The sequence below is a fragment of the Mixophyes fleayi genome, chromosome 7 (genome assembly GCF_038048845.1).
Source record: "Mixophyes fleayi isolate aMixFle1 chromosome 7, aMixFle1.hap1, whole genome shotgun sequence".
Classification (NCBI taxonomy): Eukaryota; Metazoa; Chordata; class Amphibia; order Anura; family Limnodynastidae; genus Mixophyes; species Mixophyes fleayi.
This window is the reverse complement of record NC_134408.1, coordinates 69088466-69109759: the sequence shown is the minus strand read 5'-3', so window position 1 is coordinate 69109759 and position 21294 is coordinate 69088466. Positions and strand designations below refer to the sequence as shown.

Below are 21294 nucleotides of genomic sequence, written 5' to 3'. Positions count from 1 at the left end.
GGGTATTCAAGCCTTATACTCTCGACCCTCCGCAAAAGTCATGATCAACTGCTCTCCCTCTGACCCTATCGCCATATCCAACGGTACACGCCAGGGGTGCCCTCTGTCTCCTCTCATCTTCGCCCTTGTTATAGAGCCCCTTGCGGCCTCTATCCGGGCCTGCCCGAACATACAGGGTGTGCGGACGGGGAATCTGGAGAGTAAGCTCTCTCTCTTTGCGGACTATGTCCTTCTGACCCTCCTGCAACCTGAGAAATCTCTCCCTGGACTTTTTAACATATTACACCATTATGGGTTCCTCTCAGGTTACAAGATCAATATTACGAAATCGGAAGCTCTCCTCCTTAATATCCCCTCCCCAGAGGGACTGGTACTCACCTCCCGCTTTAACTTCCGGTGGCAGAGAAAGAAAATTAAATACTTAGGTATCTTTATCTATCATCTACGTTAGATCGTAGCCTCCTTTGACCCCCCCCCCCCCGCGCGCGGCACTGTCGTGGGTTGACATCGAATCCGCTTATCTTAATTTTCCAATTTTGTCCTGTATATGGGGTCTCAAGACAAACTAGATTGCCCCTCACCTCCCAATGCCCAACTCTATTATTCTCAGCTGCAATATGGGAGACCTGCCGACCCCATCTAAAGATACCGGTATCCTCTCTTGCTGTCCTACCTCTTTGGGGTAACCCTGCCTTTCCTCCTGGGCTCTCCTCTGCCTTCTATAGACCCTGGGTCATTGCGGGAGTCCGTTTTGTCGGAGACCTATTATTTCAGGGGACCTTTATCTCATGGGGTGATCTACGCTCTAAATATCCAAGTCTTCATCCTAAATTCTACGAGTATTTTCAGTTACGACACTTTGTGGGCTCTCTCCTCGGGGGGGCTCCTCTCCCCCCTTCTAGGTCTCCCTTTGAATCTCTATGTCTCTCCTCACCTTTGGGTAGGGGCATGGTCTCCTCTATCTACAGCTTAATTCTCAATGCACTTTTACCTCCTGGCGGTAGGCATGAGAGGGAATGGGAGAGGGATTTGGGGCCCCCCCCCCAGAGGAGGACTATTGGGAAATCATAAGGGATCAGGTCGCCACTAGCTCTATTTCCACTTTGGTGAAGGAGAACGCATATAAAGTATATTATAGGTGGTACTACACACCTGACAAACTCACTAAAATGTTCCCCTCTAGTTCTCCATTATGTTGGCGGGGTTGTGGCCAGATGGGTTCCTTTTTTCATATTTGGTGGTCCTGCCCTAAAATATCCTCTTTTTGGGAATGAGTTAGGGCCCTCCTCTCCTCCCTCCTTCCATGCCCTGTCCGGAAAGACCCATGGTCTTTTCTTCTCTGTTACCCTCTGATTGATGATGATAGAGAGTCTGCGAAATTGGCTTCCCATGTCCTGGCGGCCGCGCGATGCTTGGCTTGGTAGCCAAGTCTTGGAAGCAAGTTGAACCCCCCACTATGGCGGCCCTGCGATCCTATATCTGGTTTATTGCCCGGATGGAACAGATTACATACCACCTGCATGATAAGGATGATAAATTCCACCAGATTTGGGCTCCGTGGCTTTATCTATAAACCCCATACCTCTTGTACCAACTCCTTCCTCCTATGTTCATAGGTGGCCTGACTCTTGATTCTCAATGCGGTTTCCCTTTCCAGAGAATTTAAGTAATAATCTCCTCTGAAGCTTTTATTGCCCCTCTTTTATTTATTTGTTCCTCTTCTTAGGAAGGGAAAAATAAGAGTTAGGAATTGTATGGAAAGCGGGAAGAGTGTTCTCTTTTTCTCTCAGTCTCGGTGGCGACCAGTGTCCTCCCTCCCCCCCCCCTCCCCCCCACATTATATTGTTATAAAATGTTATAGCTTCTTGAGCTTTCTGGGTAACAATTGTATACTTACCTGTCTGTTTATTGACAAACTTTGGCTATTTTGTATATTTGCTACTCAAATATTCTCAGTTTCAATGATATATGCCCATGACATGTACTGTTCTGTTCTTTGTTTTTGTTTCTTGCCCTGCAAATGTACTAATTGTTGATTCTTTTGTGCTCTTGTTTGCTATTTTTCAAAATAAATAGTTAAAAAAAAAACTAACATAAAAAAGAAACATTGATAACATAACACCAATTTTGACTATATATGTCTGTATGTGTGTAGCTATGTATGTATGTATGTATGTATGTATGTATGTATGTATGTATGTATACCCTTATATAATGCAGCAACTATGTTAGAGGATCCTCTATTTTAATAATCAATATTAAAGCAATTATTGCTGTTGGAGTTCTAATTGAAAACAATGGTGTGCAGGTTGAATGAGGATCAATCCTGAATGTCTCAACAAGTCCACAAATGCTTGGGATAATAGACCTCAAAAAGAAAGGGGAAAGACAAAAAAGGGGGGGAGGAAAGGGAATTGCAGTCAGCAGATATATAAACCGTAAACAGTAAACCAAATCTAAAGGAAAAGACACAATAATGGAATATGTGACACAAACCTAACTAGAATAGAGACATTTAATGGGGAATAAACAGGTTATCCCAAAAATAAATGGAAGAGGGGTGATTAATCAAACAATATATATTTAATAGGTCCAGAGAAATGGCCATGTAGACCAGAAAGAGCAATAAAAACAATTGTAACCATAAAAACAAATGCACAAACAATGGAATAAGAAACGTGTCCCGGGCGTAATTGACCAAACATTAACTCACGCTGAATGAGATCCTATCGGCGTGAGAATGCGGCTTGAAAAGAGAAGAACCGGGATCGGGTGTCCTCCTTCAAAATGTAAGTCCAGAACGGGCGGGATGGTTCAGGAACGTCTAGACGGAGATCCGCGGGCACAATGCGTTCCACAAATGGAACGCATAGCTCTCCACTTCCTGTGTACGGGTACTGGACTAGATCAAAAATATGATCTGATGCGGGCAGCCCTCGGAGAGAGGGGGCAGCGGGCACGTGCCCCCCCTTAATCTGAACTCCGTTGTTCCCTGTAAGCTCCGCCCCAACAGCAGAGGGGGCGGAGCTTCAACCCCGCTGGGCCTACCGGTGAATAGTCCGGCTGCCCGGCAGGCCAGTCTGAGGCTGTTGCAACCCCATCAAAATACATTATGTGAGCAGTATATTGGTCTTTGGTCAAAGTGCAAATCTAGAAATGGTGGTATGAAAACTATAATGGTGGTGTAACTGAATGGAATTTGATCATTTTACATTGAAGGCAGTAAGAGAAGTGGCGTTATGGCATACCACCGTACATACACCTATATTGACCACTGATTTTAGGAGTAAGCTGGGACTGCTAGGGTTAACAGATAATCCAGACAATTAGTATCCCTGCAATGTATTTAGTCCAAAATAATGCTATATATTTGCAGAGTAAATTAATTGTAAATGTAATAACTGCACCATGTTTAATTCATTGTGTACATATTTACATGTTGATATTGTACCCATATGACTGCTTAATTGCATTAAATTCATAACCTGGGTTCTTGTAACAGTTAAAGTAAGATATTTTACTATAATTCTACTACTATATGTTATTTATGACTATACCACCTAGAGTTCCACTACAGGGGAATCTACATGAAAATCTGTTTGTTTTTTGTGCTGATCTATGCATTTATAATAATTACATCCCTTTAATATGTACAGATTAGTACATTTGTAGGAGATGAACAGTGAGGTCAGTTGCCTGTCACGATACCTCAATTACACTGATCACCTACTGTTAATGCGGCACAGTTTGTTGCATCCTCCACAGCTCGGTTGGTGCCATATCTCAGTGTTGTCAAAAGCAAACATTCTCCATGTGTAGTTATCATTACTGTGCTAAAATTGTGTTTGGTTTAAACCTTTTACAAATATGTAAGCCTCTGCAGGTTCTGTAGATGTTCTCTTGACATGTGTTGGCTTCTTGTGTGACTAGTATTTATTTTGAAATGAGTCCGATTGATAACCTTATTTCTTTGCACTCCATGCTGGTAATTTTACTGTGTAATGCAGATATGTTTTCTTTGTAGTCACCAACGGACATTTGTGCTGGAAGTCATGGGAAGGCATTGTGGGTAATGGAAATTTTTACTCTATTTTCTTTCTCACAGTCACTTCTTTTTTTTTTTTTTTTCTCTTTTGTATAAATTTATAGTTTCACACACACTGTTCACAGAATTTTACACATTATAAGAAACATACAGTAAAACTTGGGAGCAGCAAGTGCAACGGGAAATATCTAGCATTCATTTCCCTGTCTGTCTGTCTTGGTGAGCTTAGAATGTAAATGGATGATAGGAGACATACAATATAAAAAGACAAGTTGAAAAACCTATATGACACATGCAAATTTTGCAGCATTGCTGGTGATCCAAGAGTTTAAGACCCATGAAGTTAGATAGGAATGGATTTAGATGTATTATTAGAAGGAAAAGGTTCCAGAAGTTATCATCAGCTTAGATGGCTTTAAAACTTGGGTTGGCAGTGATTCATAATGATTTAGTAAGAATGCAGCTTTCAAAGGAACAAAGAATGTGCCCTGGAATACATGGAGAAATCAAAAGGTGGAGCTGAGCATAGTGCTTTGAGGGTGAGAAGAAAGGATTTGAGTAATGCAGTAGTACTAGAGTGGAACATAAGTAAGGAAAGTTCTGAGAGAGTGGTGGTAACCCTAGCAACAACATTGACAACACACTTGTAAAGCAGAAAGATGAACAGCCAATAGGTTAGTCAGTAGAGGTTGCAGTAGTCAAAGTGAGGAAGGTGGTGTGACAGATTTCGGTATGTTTTAGCAATCAAATTTGCACATGCTTAGAAAACGGGCACACACTAGTGATTGTTGCAAAGTTGTACTCATCTCGGATGTATTGATCCCTATGACAGTGGGCTGATTGAGGCATGAATGGGTGTTTCAGCGGTCTCCAATGTACAGTATGGAGTTTAGTATTGTACCAGGGTTGAGCAGGTGCAGATGAATAGTGACGATACAAAAACTGACACACACATACAAACCTAGGATGGTGAAGTCGATCAGCGCTTGCATGATTGTGGAACTACTTACAAAACTGAAATTAGTGTTTTCAATCAGGTCGCCATGAATTTGTGTACCTTACTTAAACAAAAGAAAAAAAAAAAGCTTTGAAGTTATAGCACTGAATATTTTTGTTCATTTATACTACATATTGAGTCTTTTTTATTATTTATTCTTATCTGTCTGGTTTCTTTCCACTAACAGTGTAGAAAAATGGAACAATAAGGGTTTTTAAGTTGCAGGGACAGTAGGTTATAAAAGTATTAAGGTCTTAATATGTACATTTATTTTTAGCACATGGTAATGTCACATAACATTAGCAAAGTGCAAAATTATGAAAAATGACATAACAATTAAAACATAAGTGTTCTTTATTAAGAAGCTACACAATTCTCCAAATCAACAAGTGTACTAATGAAATAACACAAAAACACACAAAAAAGCCACTTAATAACAGGCTTAAAGGAATAGATGGTGCAACATAGGAGCACAGGAATACTTCGTAACATAAGATGATGCACATGGGAATTTTATCATTAAACAGATCAGTGCAAAGCCGTACATATGCAAAGGCTCAAGTATTGTTTCAACTTGGCATCCAGTAGAGTTACGTGACCTATACCTGGCGTATTTTGCAGCTGATGCAGAGGGAAATGTTTCCTTAATCTATAAATAATCTCCAATCGCACTTTACATGCGACGTTCCACTCTGCATCATGCACATAGTGTTAGTTATCCCAAACTGATTTCTCAGGCTTTCCAGGTGGCACACGAGTAGTGTCCTCAAATGCGCGCCACTATAAATTTCTGCTCCTCCCCGGCAGCCTCTTTGTTAAAATTGATGCTGCTTGTCTGCCACGCAGGTAGTTTAAAGCACTACAGGCAAATCTGGCTGTGGGGTTTGACTCCTAGGGAGCGTTCTGATTGGCTGCTTGCATCTACCTAGCGGAGGCAGTTGTACCCCTCACTGCTCATTATAGGTGCAGTGTTCCTAGCTTCTATGGGTTCTAGTTTGGCGTTTCTGCTATTACTGGAATATTTAGTTTCCTTCACCTCTGCTTGGACAAGGACTAGTCTGTTGATTGTCCCCTGCCCTGACATTTGCCTGTACACTGACCAGTCTAATGGCCACCTGCCTTGACATCAGTCTGGACCTTGTTTTGCTTTCCATAACCTATGTGAGTTCATGTGCTTTTATCTGTGTGCACAGTACTCTGTTCGTATGTATATATGTGCATATATAATAATTTCCTGTACCATAAAGTTAGAACATACTTGCCTACTTTTGGAAATTTGTTTCCGGAAGAGGGGCGTGACTGAAGGGTGGGAGGGGGTGGGGCGCGGCCAAACGCGTCATTGTGGCCCTGCCCCCGCAATGGAAATGGCGGGTTTTTGCGGGGCCAAAATGACACGATTCACCGCAAAACGCATAATTTTGGTACACAGTAGCAGGATGTGGGAATTTTGTCAACTCTCCCGTGTTTCACAAGGCAGATCCGTGTTTAAACTGGCACCCCAATCAGTAGTAATGTCATACACAGAAAAAAGGGAATTTTGCATTGTACAACGCAAAACTGCTGCTGCAAAAACAATGTGAACCACCGTAAGACTTAGTTGAAAGCAAAAGACGGACAAAATAAGGAAGTGAGAAAAAAATGTAAAGAGGGCTAGCTACCCGGGTAACAATAGTAGCTACTTCTGGTAGCAAAGCATTGCAAGGAAATAGGTATTTTTTTATATTCAAATACCTACCCAAAGTACTAAACACATTCAAAATTATGAACCTATTTACATTTGGCCAAAGCTTAAGAATTTCATAGAATGACTGCTCAAAGTAACAAACAAAGTAGAAATTATGTACTTTCCTGTTGTGCCAAAGTAATTTTAAGTGTAAACTCAACCTTTTAATACTATGTTTATGAGTTTAATACTTTCCTATACAGTGTTTTAAACCTAAACATATGTTTATTTTATGCTTTGCATGAAATGACTTTTATAGGATGTTTATGCTTGTGCATGTGGTTATACACCGATCAGCCACAACATTAAAACCACTTGTCTAATATAGTGTAGGTCCCCCTTGTGCTGCCAAAACAGCTCTGACCCGTCGAGGCATGGACTCCACAAGACCTCTGAATGTGTCCTGTGGTATCTGGCACCAAGACGTTAGCAGCAGGTTCTTTAAGTCCTGTAAGTTGCGAGGTAGTGCCTTCATGGCTCAGACATGTTTTTCCAGCACATCCTACAGATGCTCGATCGGATTGAGATCTGGGGAATTTGGAGGCCAAGTCAACACCTTGAACTCTTTGTCGTGTTTCTCAAACCATTCCTGAACAATTTTTGCAGTGTGGTAAGACACATTATCCTGCTTAAAGAGGCCACTGCCTTCAAGGAATACCGTTGCCATGAAGGGGGTACTTTGTCTGCAACAATGTTTAGGTAACATCCATATGTATGCCATGACCCAAAGTTTCTCAGCAGAACATTGCCCAGAGTATGACACTGCCTCAGGTGGCTTGCCTTCTTCACATAGTGCATCCTGGTGGCATCTCTTACCAAGATAATTTATGCACATACACCTGAACGTCCACATGATATAAAAAAAACGTGATTCATTAGACCAGGATAACGTCTTCCATTGCTCCATGGTCAGTTTTGGTGCTCCTGTGCCCATTGCAGGCGCTTTCGGCGGTGGACAGGGGTCAACACGAGCACTTTGACATGTCTGCGGCTACATAGCTCGATAAGCAGCAAGCTGCTATGCACTGTGTTCTGACACCTTTCTATCATAGCCAGCATTAACTTTTTCAGCAATTTGTGCTGCAGTAGTTCTTCTGTGGGATTGGACCAGAGAAACACGCACATCAATTAGGCTCGGGCACCCTTGACCTTGTCGCTGGGTGAGCAGTTGTCCTTCCTTAGACCACTTTTGTTGGGTAATAACCACTGCATACCGGGAACACCCCACAATACCTGACGTTTTAGAGATGCTCTGACCCAGTCATCTAGCCATCACAATTTGGCCCTTGTCAAAGTCACTCAGATCCTTATGCTTGCCCATTTTTCCTGCTTCTGACACATCAACTTCAAGAACTGACTGTTCAGTTACTGCCTAATATATCCCACCTCTTGACAGGTGCCACTGAGATAATCAATGTTAATTACTTCACTTGACAGTGATTTTAATGTTGTGTGTATATACATGTTGGTTTAATAAGTATTTTTATTCCTTTTTTTCTTTTAATAGGTACCTTGCATTAGTATCTGCATTAGCATCTGGAGCCGACTGGCTTTTTATTCCAGAATGTCCTCCTGATGAAGACTGGGAAGATGTTATGTGTTCAAGACTGGGAGAGGCAAGTCTTTATCTCAACAAAAAATTGTTTTTCATTTAATGGCATAGGTGAAAGGAAAAGGGAGCACGTTTGTTTGGGCAAGTACTGGATATAGAGTAGCGGTGTCGGCTGGAATATGTCCTCTGGTACCTAGCTTCCATTGGCAGTAACCACCACCACTCTCAATTTTCTTTCCCTCCTGCTAGGACTCACATCCCCATTCAGTCTATTAGCGCTTAGTTAGTTAACCTCTCTGCATCATTTGGTGTACAGAGAATGGATGAATTGATCATTGTCAACCTACATCAGTCACTGTACAGAGTAGTGATTTAGCTCAGAGCGATCAAGGAGTACTGGCAGCTGAAGCAGGAGAGTCCCCACAGGCTATGGGGGTTAGTAAGTACATATCAATATTTTCTTCTTGCTTACATATGTGGCTCAATTTTCTGTAGCTGGTTTTACTGAGAATATTTTCATATTTCAAAGTCTGTGATTAGGCAATTGGTCTATATAAGGCTGGGTGTTCTAAACTAATCTAAGAAAGTGTAATAGCATTGCATGTGTGTGTTCCCCACAATTGCGATTACCACATTTCCGACAATGATTATAGCGACAAAAGAATGCCAATTTACAATAATCCCGATAGGAAGGAAATCCAGACTTACTATAAAAAAGACATACAACATGACCGATATGCCTCATACATTCTTACTGCAGAAAATGCCAGCACTTGCAATTGACGTAACTTCAATTGGCGACCATAACATTTCCGGTTTTAAGACTGCAATACCAGAACCCGCTGCCTCTGTAATCAAATCTATGGGTTAGGATTACTGTGAGGATACCGGTTTTAACTAACTTTCTGGGCTGCACAGCTGGCGTACCCGGTACATACCAAAGGTTCAAAATCACCCAGAAAAATATCCAAAATAATATAAACAAGTTTATTTAACAAAATGGTAGCACCAAACAGCAATAAACATATTTAAATAATAACTTGTAACAAATAACACTACAGTCTGGCACAGACAACATACAGGCTATAATGAAAACACGTCACCAGTATCCTAGTCTCTTTCAGGGACTGCTGCTATCAAGCCAAGCTTCTCCCCCTCTCTCCTTTAAGGCTACCAGCAAAGGTAGCGGCCCTGAGTCACTGTCACTCCGCTTTCGGCGGACACACAGCTCCCCAAGACTTGAAGAGGTAGATCAGGGCAACGACAGTATTCCAGGAACCGATTGTCTCTTTCCTGTCAGGGACAGAGATCTATATCTCATTGCCAGCTTGACTTCAGCTATCACTTGGTAGTAAATGCCAATTTGCTGTCCTCTGGAGCTTTCCTTTAAGCCCAAAAATTGACCTCATCAGCAATTTCAGGACCTGTCTGATTGGTCCTTTTCGGTGTTTACCTTTTCACAGGTAAACATACAGACAAAGGAATAGCAGATGAGCCACTCCTGATTTAATTGGGGACAGGTATTGTTCTGGGGCTATACAGCAGAGTTTGTTTAAACAAGAGAGATCACAATCCAGACACATTTACATTTAAATACACAATGCAGTCCTCTGTAATTAAATATAGAGCTTGATCTGTGGGCCTTTTCCCTATATAGCACACACACCCACAGCTAAACAAAGACTAGAGACCCCTTGGTGTGATGTACATTCATACAGGACTGGTGGACAATAATCCTTTTGCCTAGGCTGAAGCAATGGACTAGTCTGCAAGATAACAAAAAACATGCTGGCAGACATTTTAACGGCTTTCAAAATAGAATATATACAAGCTTAAATATTACTGACAAATATGGAGAACCAGAGGGTTAGAAAAAATAATTAGTAATTATATATTCATTTACCACTTACCTGCATTTGAGGATTCTTCATATCGTCCCATTGGAGTGGATATTTGTATTATACCCAGGGATTTCAACTGTTCATTATCTCTGGTGTGGCCAAACCGCTATTTCCACTCTCTCAGGACTGTGGTAATTTGAGTCACTGAACTTATTTATTTTCTAGTCATCTAGATATTGTGACTTATAATCACCATTCCATTTCATCGATTACTGTTTGACATTTCTATATTTATATATATTTTTTGTAGCACTAGTTACCATCTGATCTCATTATATTGCAGTTTCTTATTCTTCTACTGGCCAGTGATTTCTTTCACTATTGTCATGTTTTTATGAATAGATTGTTTTTATTTATCCCACGGATTGATTAGCGGGTTTTGTGCTAGCTGTTAGCGCTGTATTATATGTTGTTAGAAAAATTATATGTTTTTATAGTCCATAGTTTGTGAGAAACGAGTTGCAGACAGGTTGAGGTGATAGTAATACTTTGTTTCCCTACATTTCCAATTATGGTTGCGACTAAATCCCCTTCAGCGTAAGTGCCTGGTACATACACTGCATGGCACACCCAGTGTGAGCCAGCTAAATCCCCCTCACCAAAGGTACCTTTTTGGCCCCCTGCTGTCCGGGTCGTGAAGTGGAAAAGGATTTAGCCAGCTTCATAGTGATGTGTCTAAATCCCCTTCAGCGTAGGTACCTGGTACATACACTGCATGGGAAATAGCACACCCAGTGTGAGCCGGCTAAATCCCCTTCACCGAAGGGACTTTATTGGCCCCCTGCTGGCCCGGTCATGAATTGGAGGGGGATATAGCCAGCTTCACATTGATGTGTCTAAATCCCCCTCAGAGTAGGTTCCTGGTACATTGACTGTATTTGAAATAGGATTTAGCCAGCTCTTAGCCACACTTGTGCTGTATTATATTACTGAGGTTGTTTTTGGTGATGGTAGTATCAGTACTAAATAACATGAAAATCGATAGTATAATATGTGCATTTTGTCTTGAATCTGTTTCCAAGTCACCTGAAAAAAATATTTATTTAGACATTTTTTTTTTTAAAATGTACATATTGGGACAACCTTTTAAGAGTTAAATTATCTTGTGGTTACTCATTAATGATTCATATGGATGGGTAGAGATCTAAAAACAAGATAATTTTAGAGGTGAGAAATAGTGATACTGAAGAACCAGGGTCATAAATTGGAAATAACAGCAAGAAATGCAAACTGAAAGGTCAACTCAAAGTAAAGAATAATGTGTAGATTTTAACCCATGAGAAAAGTTATTTACAATTATTATTCTATGCTAGAACCTTAATGCACATCAGCATACATTAGATATATATGAAGAGCCCCCTCTCCCTCTCTATTCACAGAACTTGTTTTCACTAGCAGACAGTTATAGTTGCCAGCTCATTTGTTTGGTGTTACTTAGTATTCTCTGTCTGGTGCATGTAGATTTGCTTACAGGAGTTGACTATTATACGTGTATGCTTTGCAGTGGATGCTTTAGGTTCTGTTTTAATCATACTTGCCCACTCTCCCAGATTGTGCGGGAGACTCTCTAATTCTGCATAGATCTTCCGAACTCCCGGGTTGGTTTTCCCTCATCCTGCCACTTCCTAGTGAAGTGGGCAAAATGGAATCCTCCATGACATGACTCACGGCAAACCGCGTAATGTAAGCTTTGCAACCTGAGTCATATTGACGCGGCTGCGTAAATGTATAGTTGGGGGTGGTACCAAATGACACAATTTCCTGCCCCCCTCCGTCCTCACACTTAATCACCCCTCCAGGATATGTTCAGATTTTAGTGTTAATTAACATTTTAAGTTAAAAAGTACTTGGATATACCCATGGTGCATATTTTGCTCAAGGGGTACATTATTAACCACAATAGGTCTGGTGACTTCCCAGTCATTGTCTCCTGTCCATGTACTAGGATACATCATCCTTATCCTTAATCCTACTGCAACCATACTCAAGAATGGCACTGGGGGTAGGTATAGCAATTATCATAACGAGCGCAGAATGGTGAACAATGTAAGTAAGGCAGACAAGAGGAGCAATGATTCTGAGGATGCCCTATCACAGTAAAATCTTATATATTGACACCCCTGCACCGATTGGGAGGAAACCAACGCAAGATGGTCCAGTTGGATCCTGCCCAGGTTTTAGGGAGGTTAGGGTCCCAGTAGAACCTCCCGTTGGTGTACACTGGGCATAATTTTGCCCTGGCGAGCCTGTTTTGAATCTTCCACTAGATGGATTTCAATGACCTTTAATATAAAAACAAAAACTATACTGGGCAGCCACCTAATGGGTGTGTTGGAAGACCTGTTAAGCTTCTAATTATTTTGAAAAGGTTGACGGTTACATCCAACTCATTGATAACTTAATAGCTTGAAGTTTTAAACCCAGGCAACGCTGGGTACTTCAGCAAGTATTTAATAAAACAGGATCTTTATCATACTTGCCAACTCTCCCGGAATGTCCGGGAGACTCCGGCATTTTGCGAGAGTCTCCCGGGCGAGTGTGGCAATCTCCCGAATTCTGCCCACTTCACTAGAAAGTGCCCCACTTCCTAGTGAAGTGGGCAGAATTAGATCCCAAACGCCGCGATTCCCGGTGAATCGCGGCGTTTGGCCCCGCCCCCGCTGTCAAATGACATGCTGTCACAGGGGGCGGGGCCAAAATGATGTGATTTTGCCTGTCCCGCCCCCCTCACGCCCCCCTCCACTGACTGGCTCCCGGAAGGGAGCTGAAGAAAGTCGGCAAGTATGATCTTAATTCTTAAGATTATTTGCAGAATTATCTTTCTTTCAGTGCCACAGCTTTTGTTTCTCAGCACTTTTTGTGGTGGGCACAATGTGCAATGAAAATTGGAGTGCACCACATTTGTGCAGGGCAAATTTAGAATCAGACACACACCTAACTTAAAATTACCTGCACTGAAAAAAGATGTAGTTAGTGGCACACTATACGATTAAGCGCCGGTGGGATTATGAGGGATCAACTGCAAATCGCATTGCAAATTACTTCTTGTTGATATAGGTGCAAAACTAAGTTTATTATGCAGTGACCTTTCTTATAATCAGATGTGGTGTAATAGACATGGTGCTAGATGCATTTCCCCCCCCCAAATTTGGACATTTTTTAAACGTAACAACTGAATATGAAATGATTGTCAGGCTAAAAGAAATGAATAAAACAATCCTAATATGTGGCACGTGGTTCTCATAATATAGTGGCAAATTATGTCATTACTTTTTTATAAAAAGATAACTAAGAGAATAGATAGAAGTATATTATTTGTTTTACAATGCTTGGCTCAGCGGGTATACTTTATGCATTCATCTAATATTTTTACATGCTTTTAGGACACAAGAGGAAAGTGTGAAGGTATTTTCCACACTGGTCACATATTGACATGTAACAAATATCTAGCATACACAGGGGACGAGGGCGAAACTTATCTTCCAGGTCTGGTGGCTTGTAAACAAAAGAAAATGTGCTACATATAAAGCAGTGTGTCTGTCCAAGTTGTGGCCAGTGGTCCTACATGTATAACTTACTGTACATTGTGAATTATTGTGCACCATTTTCACAGAGAGGCTTATGGCATGATATCAGCACTAAATAGATTATTGAAATAATTAGTTAACACACAGTGCAAGATAATAGGGTATATTTACTAAACTGCAGGTTTGAAAAAGTAGAGATGTTGCCTGTAGCAACCAATCAGATTCTAGCTGTCATTTTGTAGAATGTACTAAATACATGATAACTAGAATCTTATTGTTTGCTATAGGCAACATATCCACTTTTTCAAAGACGCAGTTTAATAAATATACCCCCATGAGTGTGCTGGTCCGGCCAGCTGTCTGGATCAGTCACTCCCTCCTGGGTCCTCCATTGTTGGGAGGGAACCTTGGTTGGCATAGCAATTACATGTAAAGTACAGACTTGATATACTAAAAATTGAGATGTTTTTGATAAAGTATAGCAGGAAAACAACAATAAAGATGTAGTAATTTTAATGGCGAAAGAAATAACTAGTTTATAACAACCCTTACCTCTCAAATATACAAAAAAGCTGCTTTCAGTAGGTTTTTGTTTATATCACATTATGTATCTTACAAAATATTCATATGCAGTATATTACAAAGTTCAGCTGTCTGTAGTATGTAACAGCATACACAAATGTCTGATAACGTCCATTTACAATATCAGGTAAAATATATTACACTTGCTGGTCATCATAACAAGCGACAACATAACTATCACTCTTCGATTTAAATTTATCAGATGAGTTAATAACATGAAGTTCGAGAGTAGAAATAAACTGTCTATAGTAGGTTTCTTGCTTTCTCCTTCGTTAATATCGCTTGATTAACTGACACTGTAAAAAAGAAAACCCATAACAGTCCGCTCCAGAACATGTCATTTTACCCTCTGGAGCGCAGCTCTGGGAGAAGTCACAAGCACCAATTGAACTGTCCGTTAAACCGGTGACTTTTCAGCAGGATCCTGCAGTTATAGACGATACTTGACAGACAGACATTCTGTTGAAGATTTCCAGGAGCAGCATTCAAGAAGGTCTGAGAGCGGAGGTAGCCTGGGGGAAAAAAAAACCGCCAGCGTGAGCATAGGGTTGGTATGTACAGAGATTGTGGTAATGGATGTAACAAGTGGAAATGAATAGGACAGTACTAAATACGTTTGTAGTGAAAAAATAATTAAAATGGAAGACAATATGATTTCAGTAGGAGAAGAGTACTTAATGATGGCGAGTAGAAAGGTTATTCCAGCAGCGGGTATTTGAATGGATTGTAGGGGACCAAGATATCATTGCAGCAAGATGGATGTTGCAGCAGTCTGGACAGTATGTAAGAAAAATTGCTTTGTACTGCACGAAAAAATGTTTTATTTCTGAAAGCGTAATCAGGGAAAGAAAACAGAAAAAATAATAGGATTTTTATATATCCGATAAATCCTTTTATCTTAGTGCACTGGGAAACATTGGGGTATATTGTAGGGACCAGCCATGCGGACACTTTAAGACATCCTAGAAGCTCACAGTAGCTCTACCCCCTCTATACCACTCTCCCGATAGGCCTTCAATTTATGTTTAACCATGGAGAAGAGTAGAAAGGCTGAAACGTCAGCGATCGTGGGTGGGCAGTACACCATCATGCCAATTTCTTATCAGCAGACTTCGTGACTGGGGCACCTAGCAGACGAGAGAAACAAAAGGAGAGAAACCTGGGCATCTTAGCTTTTGGTACATTAACAGGAAGGAAAGCACTTTCTCCTCCTGTCACCTAACTAATATTGACTACCTACGGCCCAAACAGGACACCTACAGAAAAAGAATGTGACTCAAGAGGCTTCTTAGACTCCATATCGGCTTCCAAGGACTAAAGCCAGAGAGTCCAACAAGCCAAAATCACAGAGGCAGATATCCATGCCCCAATCAATCCATTGTCCAGGACCACCTCTCCCAGATACTCTGTAGCTCTTTGAATCTGCTCCACCAAAAGGAGCAATTCAGAGCATAGATTGCCAGTTAAGAAGCCCTCAATATGCTGCTCAGACCAGCATTTCACAACATTGGTCACCCAAGCAGAGGCCAACATGGGCCTTAAGGAGGCTGCTACTGTCCTAAAAAAAGGACTTAAGGATGGTGAGAACTATAAGGTTGAGGGCAACCTTAAGTATGGCTGCATTAGGACTTGGGATGGTAGTTGTCTTGGACAACGGCGATACAACTGCGCCGACCTTAGGAAGTGTTTCGCATTTACCAATATCCTCAGAGGGAAGAAGTAAACAGAACTGTAACCTACGGGGAAATCTCACCCAACAAATCATCCAGCGGAAGAAAAAGGACAAAAATCTGCGCTTTCGACTTCCACTTAAACAGAATAGGCTTTGCCGTCTCAGGGACTTCTATCTCTGGGATGTCTAACATCTTGCGCACAGCATTTATCAGTTCCTTCACCCCCTGACAGTCTGTGGTGACTTCTTGCCCAAAGCAGGAGTCCTACATATCTAGCACTTTGCCCTCCCTATGGGGAGAACAGTCAGAGTCTGCCTCATTCTCAGGTTGGCGTGTCACCACCCTCCTGCACTTACACTTACTGGATTCCAACATCCTTTCCAAAATGGAGAAAACCAAAACCAGGCTTTCGCCACAGGACCAGCAGGACTTTGGCCCAACAATACAGACACCGAACAAGCCAGACTCCCTGAAGAGCTAAAGGGAACTGACCAGCTGCGCAATCTAAGCCATAGAGTTGGCTAGTAACATATCAGGCATTTTGAGTTTCAGCTGGAACAGGTAAACTTTGTCATATAAGTTACCCCAGCCATAGCCCTCGAGAATCAACCCCCAATCTGACATAAACACAGATAGAAGAAAAAATAGAAAAAGAACAGACCGAAGCAGCGCACAATCACAAAAAAAAGTTAGTCTGCAAGGCAGCCCTAAAGCCCAATAAATCTTTGGGACTAACCACTTCGTTAAACCCGAAAAAAACTATTATCTTAAGAGGAACAGAGAAAAGGAGTGCTAGTGATCAAAGATGGCTGCTGTTCTGGTGACTGCACACGTGAACTGACAGACCATCGGAGAGAGAGTGCAGGCAAAAGAAAGCACATTCCCCCAGAAATGCATTGGTAGCTGTTCAAAAGGACGCAACCTCCGCCAGTCTTTTGCCTACTAGGGGCTACATATACGCAGTATCCCCCACCTGACCCAGGCCTCTTAAGGAAACATGAAGCCTGTCCTAACATTAAGAGGTACCCATTCCTGTGGCCCACAGCAACTTGCTAAACCTATCTTCCAGCACTGTGGTGGGAAAGGTTAACAGTCACAGTCCTGCTGTCCTACAGAGCACTGTGAAGCTGTGACTGCCATTCCTGCAATCACTGCCTGGGAACCCCTGTAGTGACTATGGGCAGGTCCTGCAGAGGAATCCAGCACTGTGAGTGTGGGCATTAGCGTAAGCACCACCTCATTACCTCCGTTCTCCTTCTCAGACCGTTACACAATCATCCGCTCTGTGACACTAAAGTCGCAGACTTTGAAGACTACCCCAGTAATAAAAAATATGCCCTGTCATGCTGGGCAATTAATCTAACCTGAAGGCCTAACAGGAGAGGAGTATAGAGCAGGAGGAGTGTCTGTGAACTTCAGGTATGTCTTAAATTGGTTTTTCGCCTGGTCCCAACACTATCCTCCAATGGTTCCTGGAGTCCCGCAATGAATGCCTGCAAAATATCAAAATTTAAAAGTTATGAATAAGTGAGTAGGCAGAAGTATGCCATCTAAAAAAGGGCATAAAAAACTGAATGTATTGTTATTTTTGTGAGATCTTTTATGGACGGTGTTGTGACAAAAGCAATTATACTCATGGCCTGTAATGATAATATCATCTGAGTAAAATGTGACTAGATACAGTATTTTTAAAAAACAAAACCACAACATCTATGGCATTAACGGCCTCTGTATTATCTCATTTGCTGATAAGGCTCTACTCCTCTTTCAAATAAGAGATGCCTCTTTTCATTTTGAAGTAAGAGAGCTGTCGGGATTGAGGCAGCGAGGCATGTGAGGCAAAAGATAATGAGTACATGTCATTGTTGGTTGAGGGGGGCCCCTGTGGGGAAGAGGCTTCTCCCTCACATGCCCCCTCTGCTCAAATGCTTTACTCACACATGCCCGCTCTCTGCCCAGTACCTATACACATGCCACCTCTCTGCCCAGTACCTTCACACATGCCCCCTCTCTGCAAAGCACCTTCACACATGCCCCCTCTCTGCAAGGCACCTTCACACATGCCCCCCTATTGCTCTGCAGCTTCACATATTCCTCCTCTGCCCAGTACCTTCACACATGCCCCCTCTCTGCAAGGCACCTTCACACATGCCCCCTCTCTGCAAGGCACCTTCACACATGCCCCCTCTCTGCAAGGCACCTTCACACATGCCCCCTCTCTGCAAGGCACCTTCACACATGCCCCCCTATTGCACTGCAGCTTCACATATTCCTCCTCTGCCCAGCAGCTTCACACATGCCCGCCTTTGCCCAGCAGCTTTACACATGCCCCCCTATTGCACTGCAGCTTTACACATGCCCCCCTATTGCACTGCAGCTTCACACATGCCCCTTCTCTGCTCAGCACCATCACACATGCCCCCCTCTGCCCAGCACCTTCACACATGCCCCCTCTCTGCCCAGCACCTTCACACATGCCCCCCTCTTACACTGCAGCTTCAATCTCGCACACTCTAGCTCCCCGTCACATTACCCTTTCCTCTTACCTATTTCTACACAAGTGACTCCATGAACAGACAGAAATGCTGCAGCTCCTGCACTGACTACCATGGAATTCCAGCAGCCCGCCTACACTGTGTACCATGTGACCGCAGCGGTCACATTACCCTGTTATGTCATTGTAACGTGTGGAGGTACCTAAGCTGAAGGAGATTTAGCCGCTACCTTACGATTATGGTAAGGGATAGGGTAACAATTCGAATTAGGATAATTCTAATTAGAATACAGATGGTGGGTCCTTACATTGCCGCTTTAAAACCGGAAATCTTACTGTCACCTTTTGAAGTGACGTCCGTTCCAACTGTCTGCATTTTCTGCAGTCGGAATATATAGCAGGAGTGTCAGACGTTTTGTGTGTCTTATGGTAAGTCTAGATTTCCTCCATATCGCCATTATTGTAATCGCCATTATTTTGTCGCTATCGTCATTTGTCCCAATTATCAGTATCGCAAAAACATACCTCGGTGAACACACATCTGTGAATTAGCAGCTCTACAAACCCCACCTGATCACTATGAATATTCTCCATGAAAGTAATTTTAGCAAGTAATATAATATCGACGTTCACCAGCTATATGAGTCTATAGTTTGAGCATATGGCTTGTCTTTTCCCTCCTTGGGGATAGCCGAAATGCGTGCTTCAAAAGATTGCAAGTAAAAGTTACAGGTATCCAAGTTTTCCTTCAGAGTTTGAAGAAGACTAGGCGCAATCTGCTGTTTTAAAAGCCATTTAATATCAAATTGTGAAGTCATCAGGGCCAGGGCTTTTCCCGATGTAGAGTCCATTGCTCCATAATAGTTAAGGTCCGATCTAAGTGCAATCTCATTTTCTACATAAACGTCGGCTAGTCTGTTGGCTAAATAGTTGTCTATACGCAAAGGTTAAGCCTCTTGCTGAGATGGAGATATGAGGGTTGAAGGTGCTGACTATTGCCTCCAATTTGTGAAATAGGGCCTTTTTAGTCAAAGAACTACGCAGAAAAAGCTTCCCTCACAGCACACACTTGTAGCTTCCGTGATGGTAGTCTTGGGAGTGTCAGGTTTGTCATTGGTCATTATATATTCCTCCTTGGCTGATTTAGTTTGGAGTTTGAATTCAGGGTGTTGGATTAGGAGCCAAGGGTTCTTACCCAGATGTAGAGTCAGCGACTATCAAGGATATGAATATGGGTGCATGGTTGGACCATGTGATCTGCCACTGTGAGATTTAAGCAGAAGGTTTAGTGTCTGTGATCAAATAGGAATAGAGCTATCCTAGAATAGGTGCAACATAGATGTGAGTAAAAAGAACAATCTTTGTCTAATGGGTGGTGTTGTCTCCACATGTCAACCAGTTCTTGTTCATGGAGTACTAGTCTTACCTTGCAGAGATGTCTTTTAGGAAGTCTAGAAGGGACAAAAAAATAATCTAATGTCTGTTCCAGGGTCCAAATTGAAGTTCCCACCCACTTTTCAAGAATTTTTAAACATTTATTAAGGTTAAAAATTGATTTATAGATTTTCCCAATTGCTGCAAGAACTCTTCCTTTGGCATATACATGATATTTAATTTCTTTAACAGGGAGGCTCTGGGATTTTATTATAGACACTTCCTTTGTGTTACATTCAGAATTATTAGTAAGAAAATCATGACGATCGTGTTAATTGACAAAGCAGGTTGCCCCACTCTAATCGTCCTTCACAGTAGACCAGAAGGACGATTTCTAGCAGATTTATTTCTGGCACATTCAGAGCAGGCACGGACATAAGTCTCCACATCATCCGATAAGGTAGGCCACCAAAGCCAGCGAGAAAGAATTTCGATAGTCCTACGAATTCCTGGATAACCAGCAGAGCGGTTATTGTGACCTTCTATGAGGACCGATTTCCTAAGGTGCACCGGAACAAATAATTTGTTGGCAGGTGTCTGCACCGGAGCGATTTTCTGGAAGTGACGGATAGTGGCTCCTAAATCCTGGGTGAGTCCGAGATGAATCGTGGTTGAAGGAACAATAGGCAACGGGTCAGGTGACTGAGGATGATGGGCCAAAAAACTTCGGGACAACGAATCGGCTTTAGAATTTTTGGAACCTGGACGAAATGTGATGATGAACCTAAATCTGGTGAAGAATAGGGCCCAGCGAGCTTGCCTGGGATTCAGAGTTTTTGCGGTCTGAATATATTGGAGGTTTTTATGGTCTGTGAAGATGGTAATGGTATGTGCAGCTCCCTCCAACCAATGTCGCCATTCCTCCAATGCCAACTTAATGGCCAATAATTCACGGTTTCCAACGTCATAATTACATTCCGCAGGCAGAAACTTCCTCGAGAAAAATGCACAAGGATGTAACTTTTTACTCTGTGGGTCTTTCTGAGAGAGAATGGCACCAGCACCGACATCCGAAGCGTCCACCTCCACAATAAATGGAAGTCCTGGATCAGGGTGTCTAAGGACTGGAGCGGAAATGAAGGCAGCTTTGAGAGCTGAGAAACTTGCCAGTGCTTCTGCGGACCACTCCGCTGGGTTAGCTCCTTTTCGAGTGAGGGCAGTGATAGGAGCCACTAACGAGGAGAATGAGCCAATAAACCTTCGGTAATAATTGGCGAAGCCAAGGAATCTTTGGATCGCCTTCAAGTTAGTAGGTAGGACCCAATCTTGAATTGCCTGCACCTTGGCGGGATCCATAGCGAATCCTGATGAGGAGATGATATAACCCAGGAATGCCACTGTAGACACCTCAAATTCGCATTTCTCC

General features: G+C 42.3%; 1 protein-coding gene across 3 annotated transcripts in view; it reads left to right on the top strand.

The window, feature by feature from the left end:
- Positions 1–21294, top strand: part of PFKL (phosphofructokinase, liver type) — a 241340-nt gene that overhangs the window by 92403 nt on the left and 127643 nt on the right. For all 3 annotated transcript variants that reach the window (XM_075179949.1, XM_075179951.1, XM_075179950.1), the window contains 2 exons: positions 4025–4069; positions 8273–8381. In XM_075179949.1, coding sequence (XP_075036050.1) covers positions 4025–4069; positions 8273–8381 — 154 coding nt within the window. The remainder of the gene's footprint in view (positions 1–4024; positions 4070–8272; positions 8382–21294) is intronic.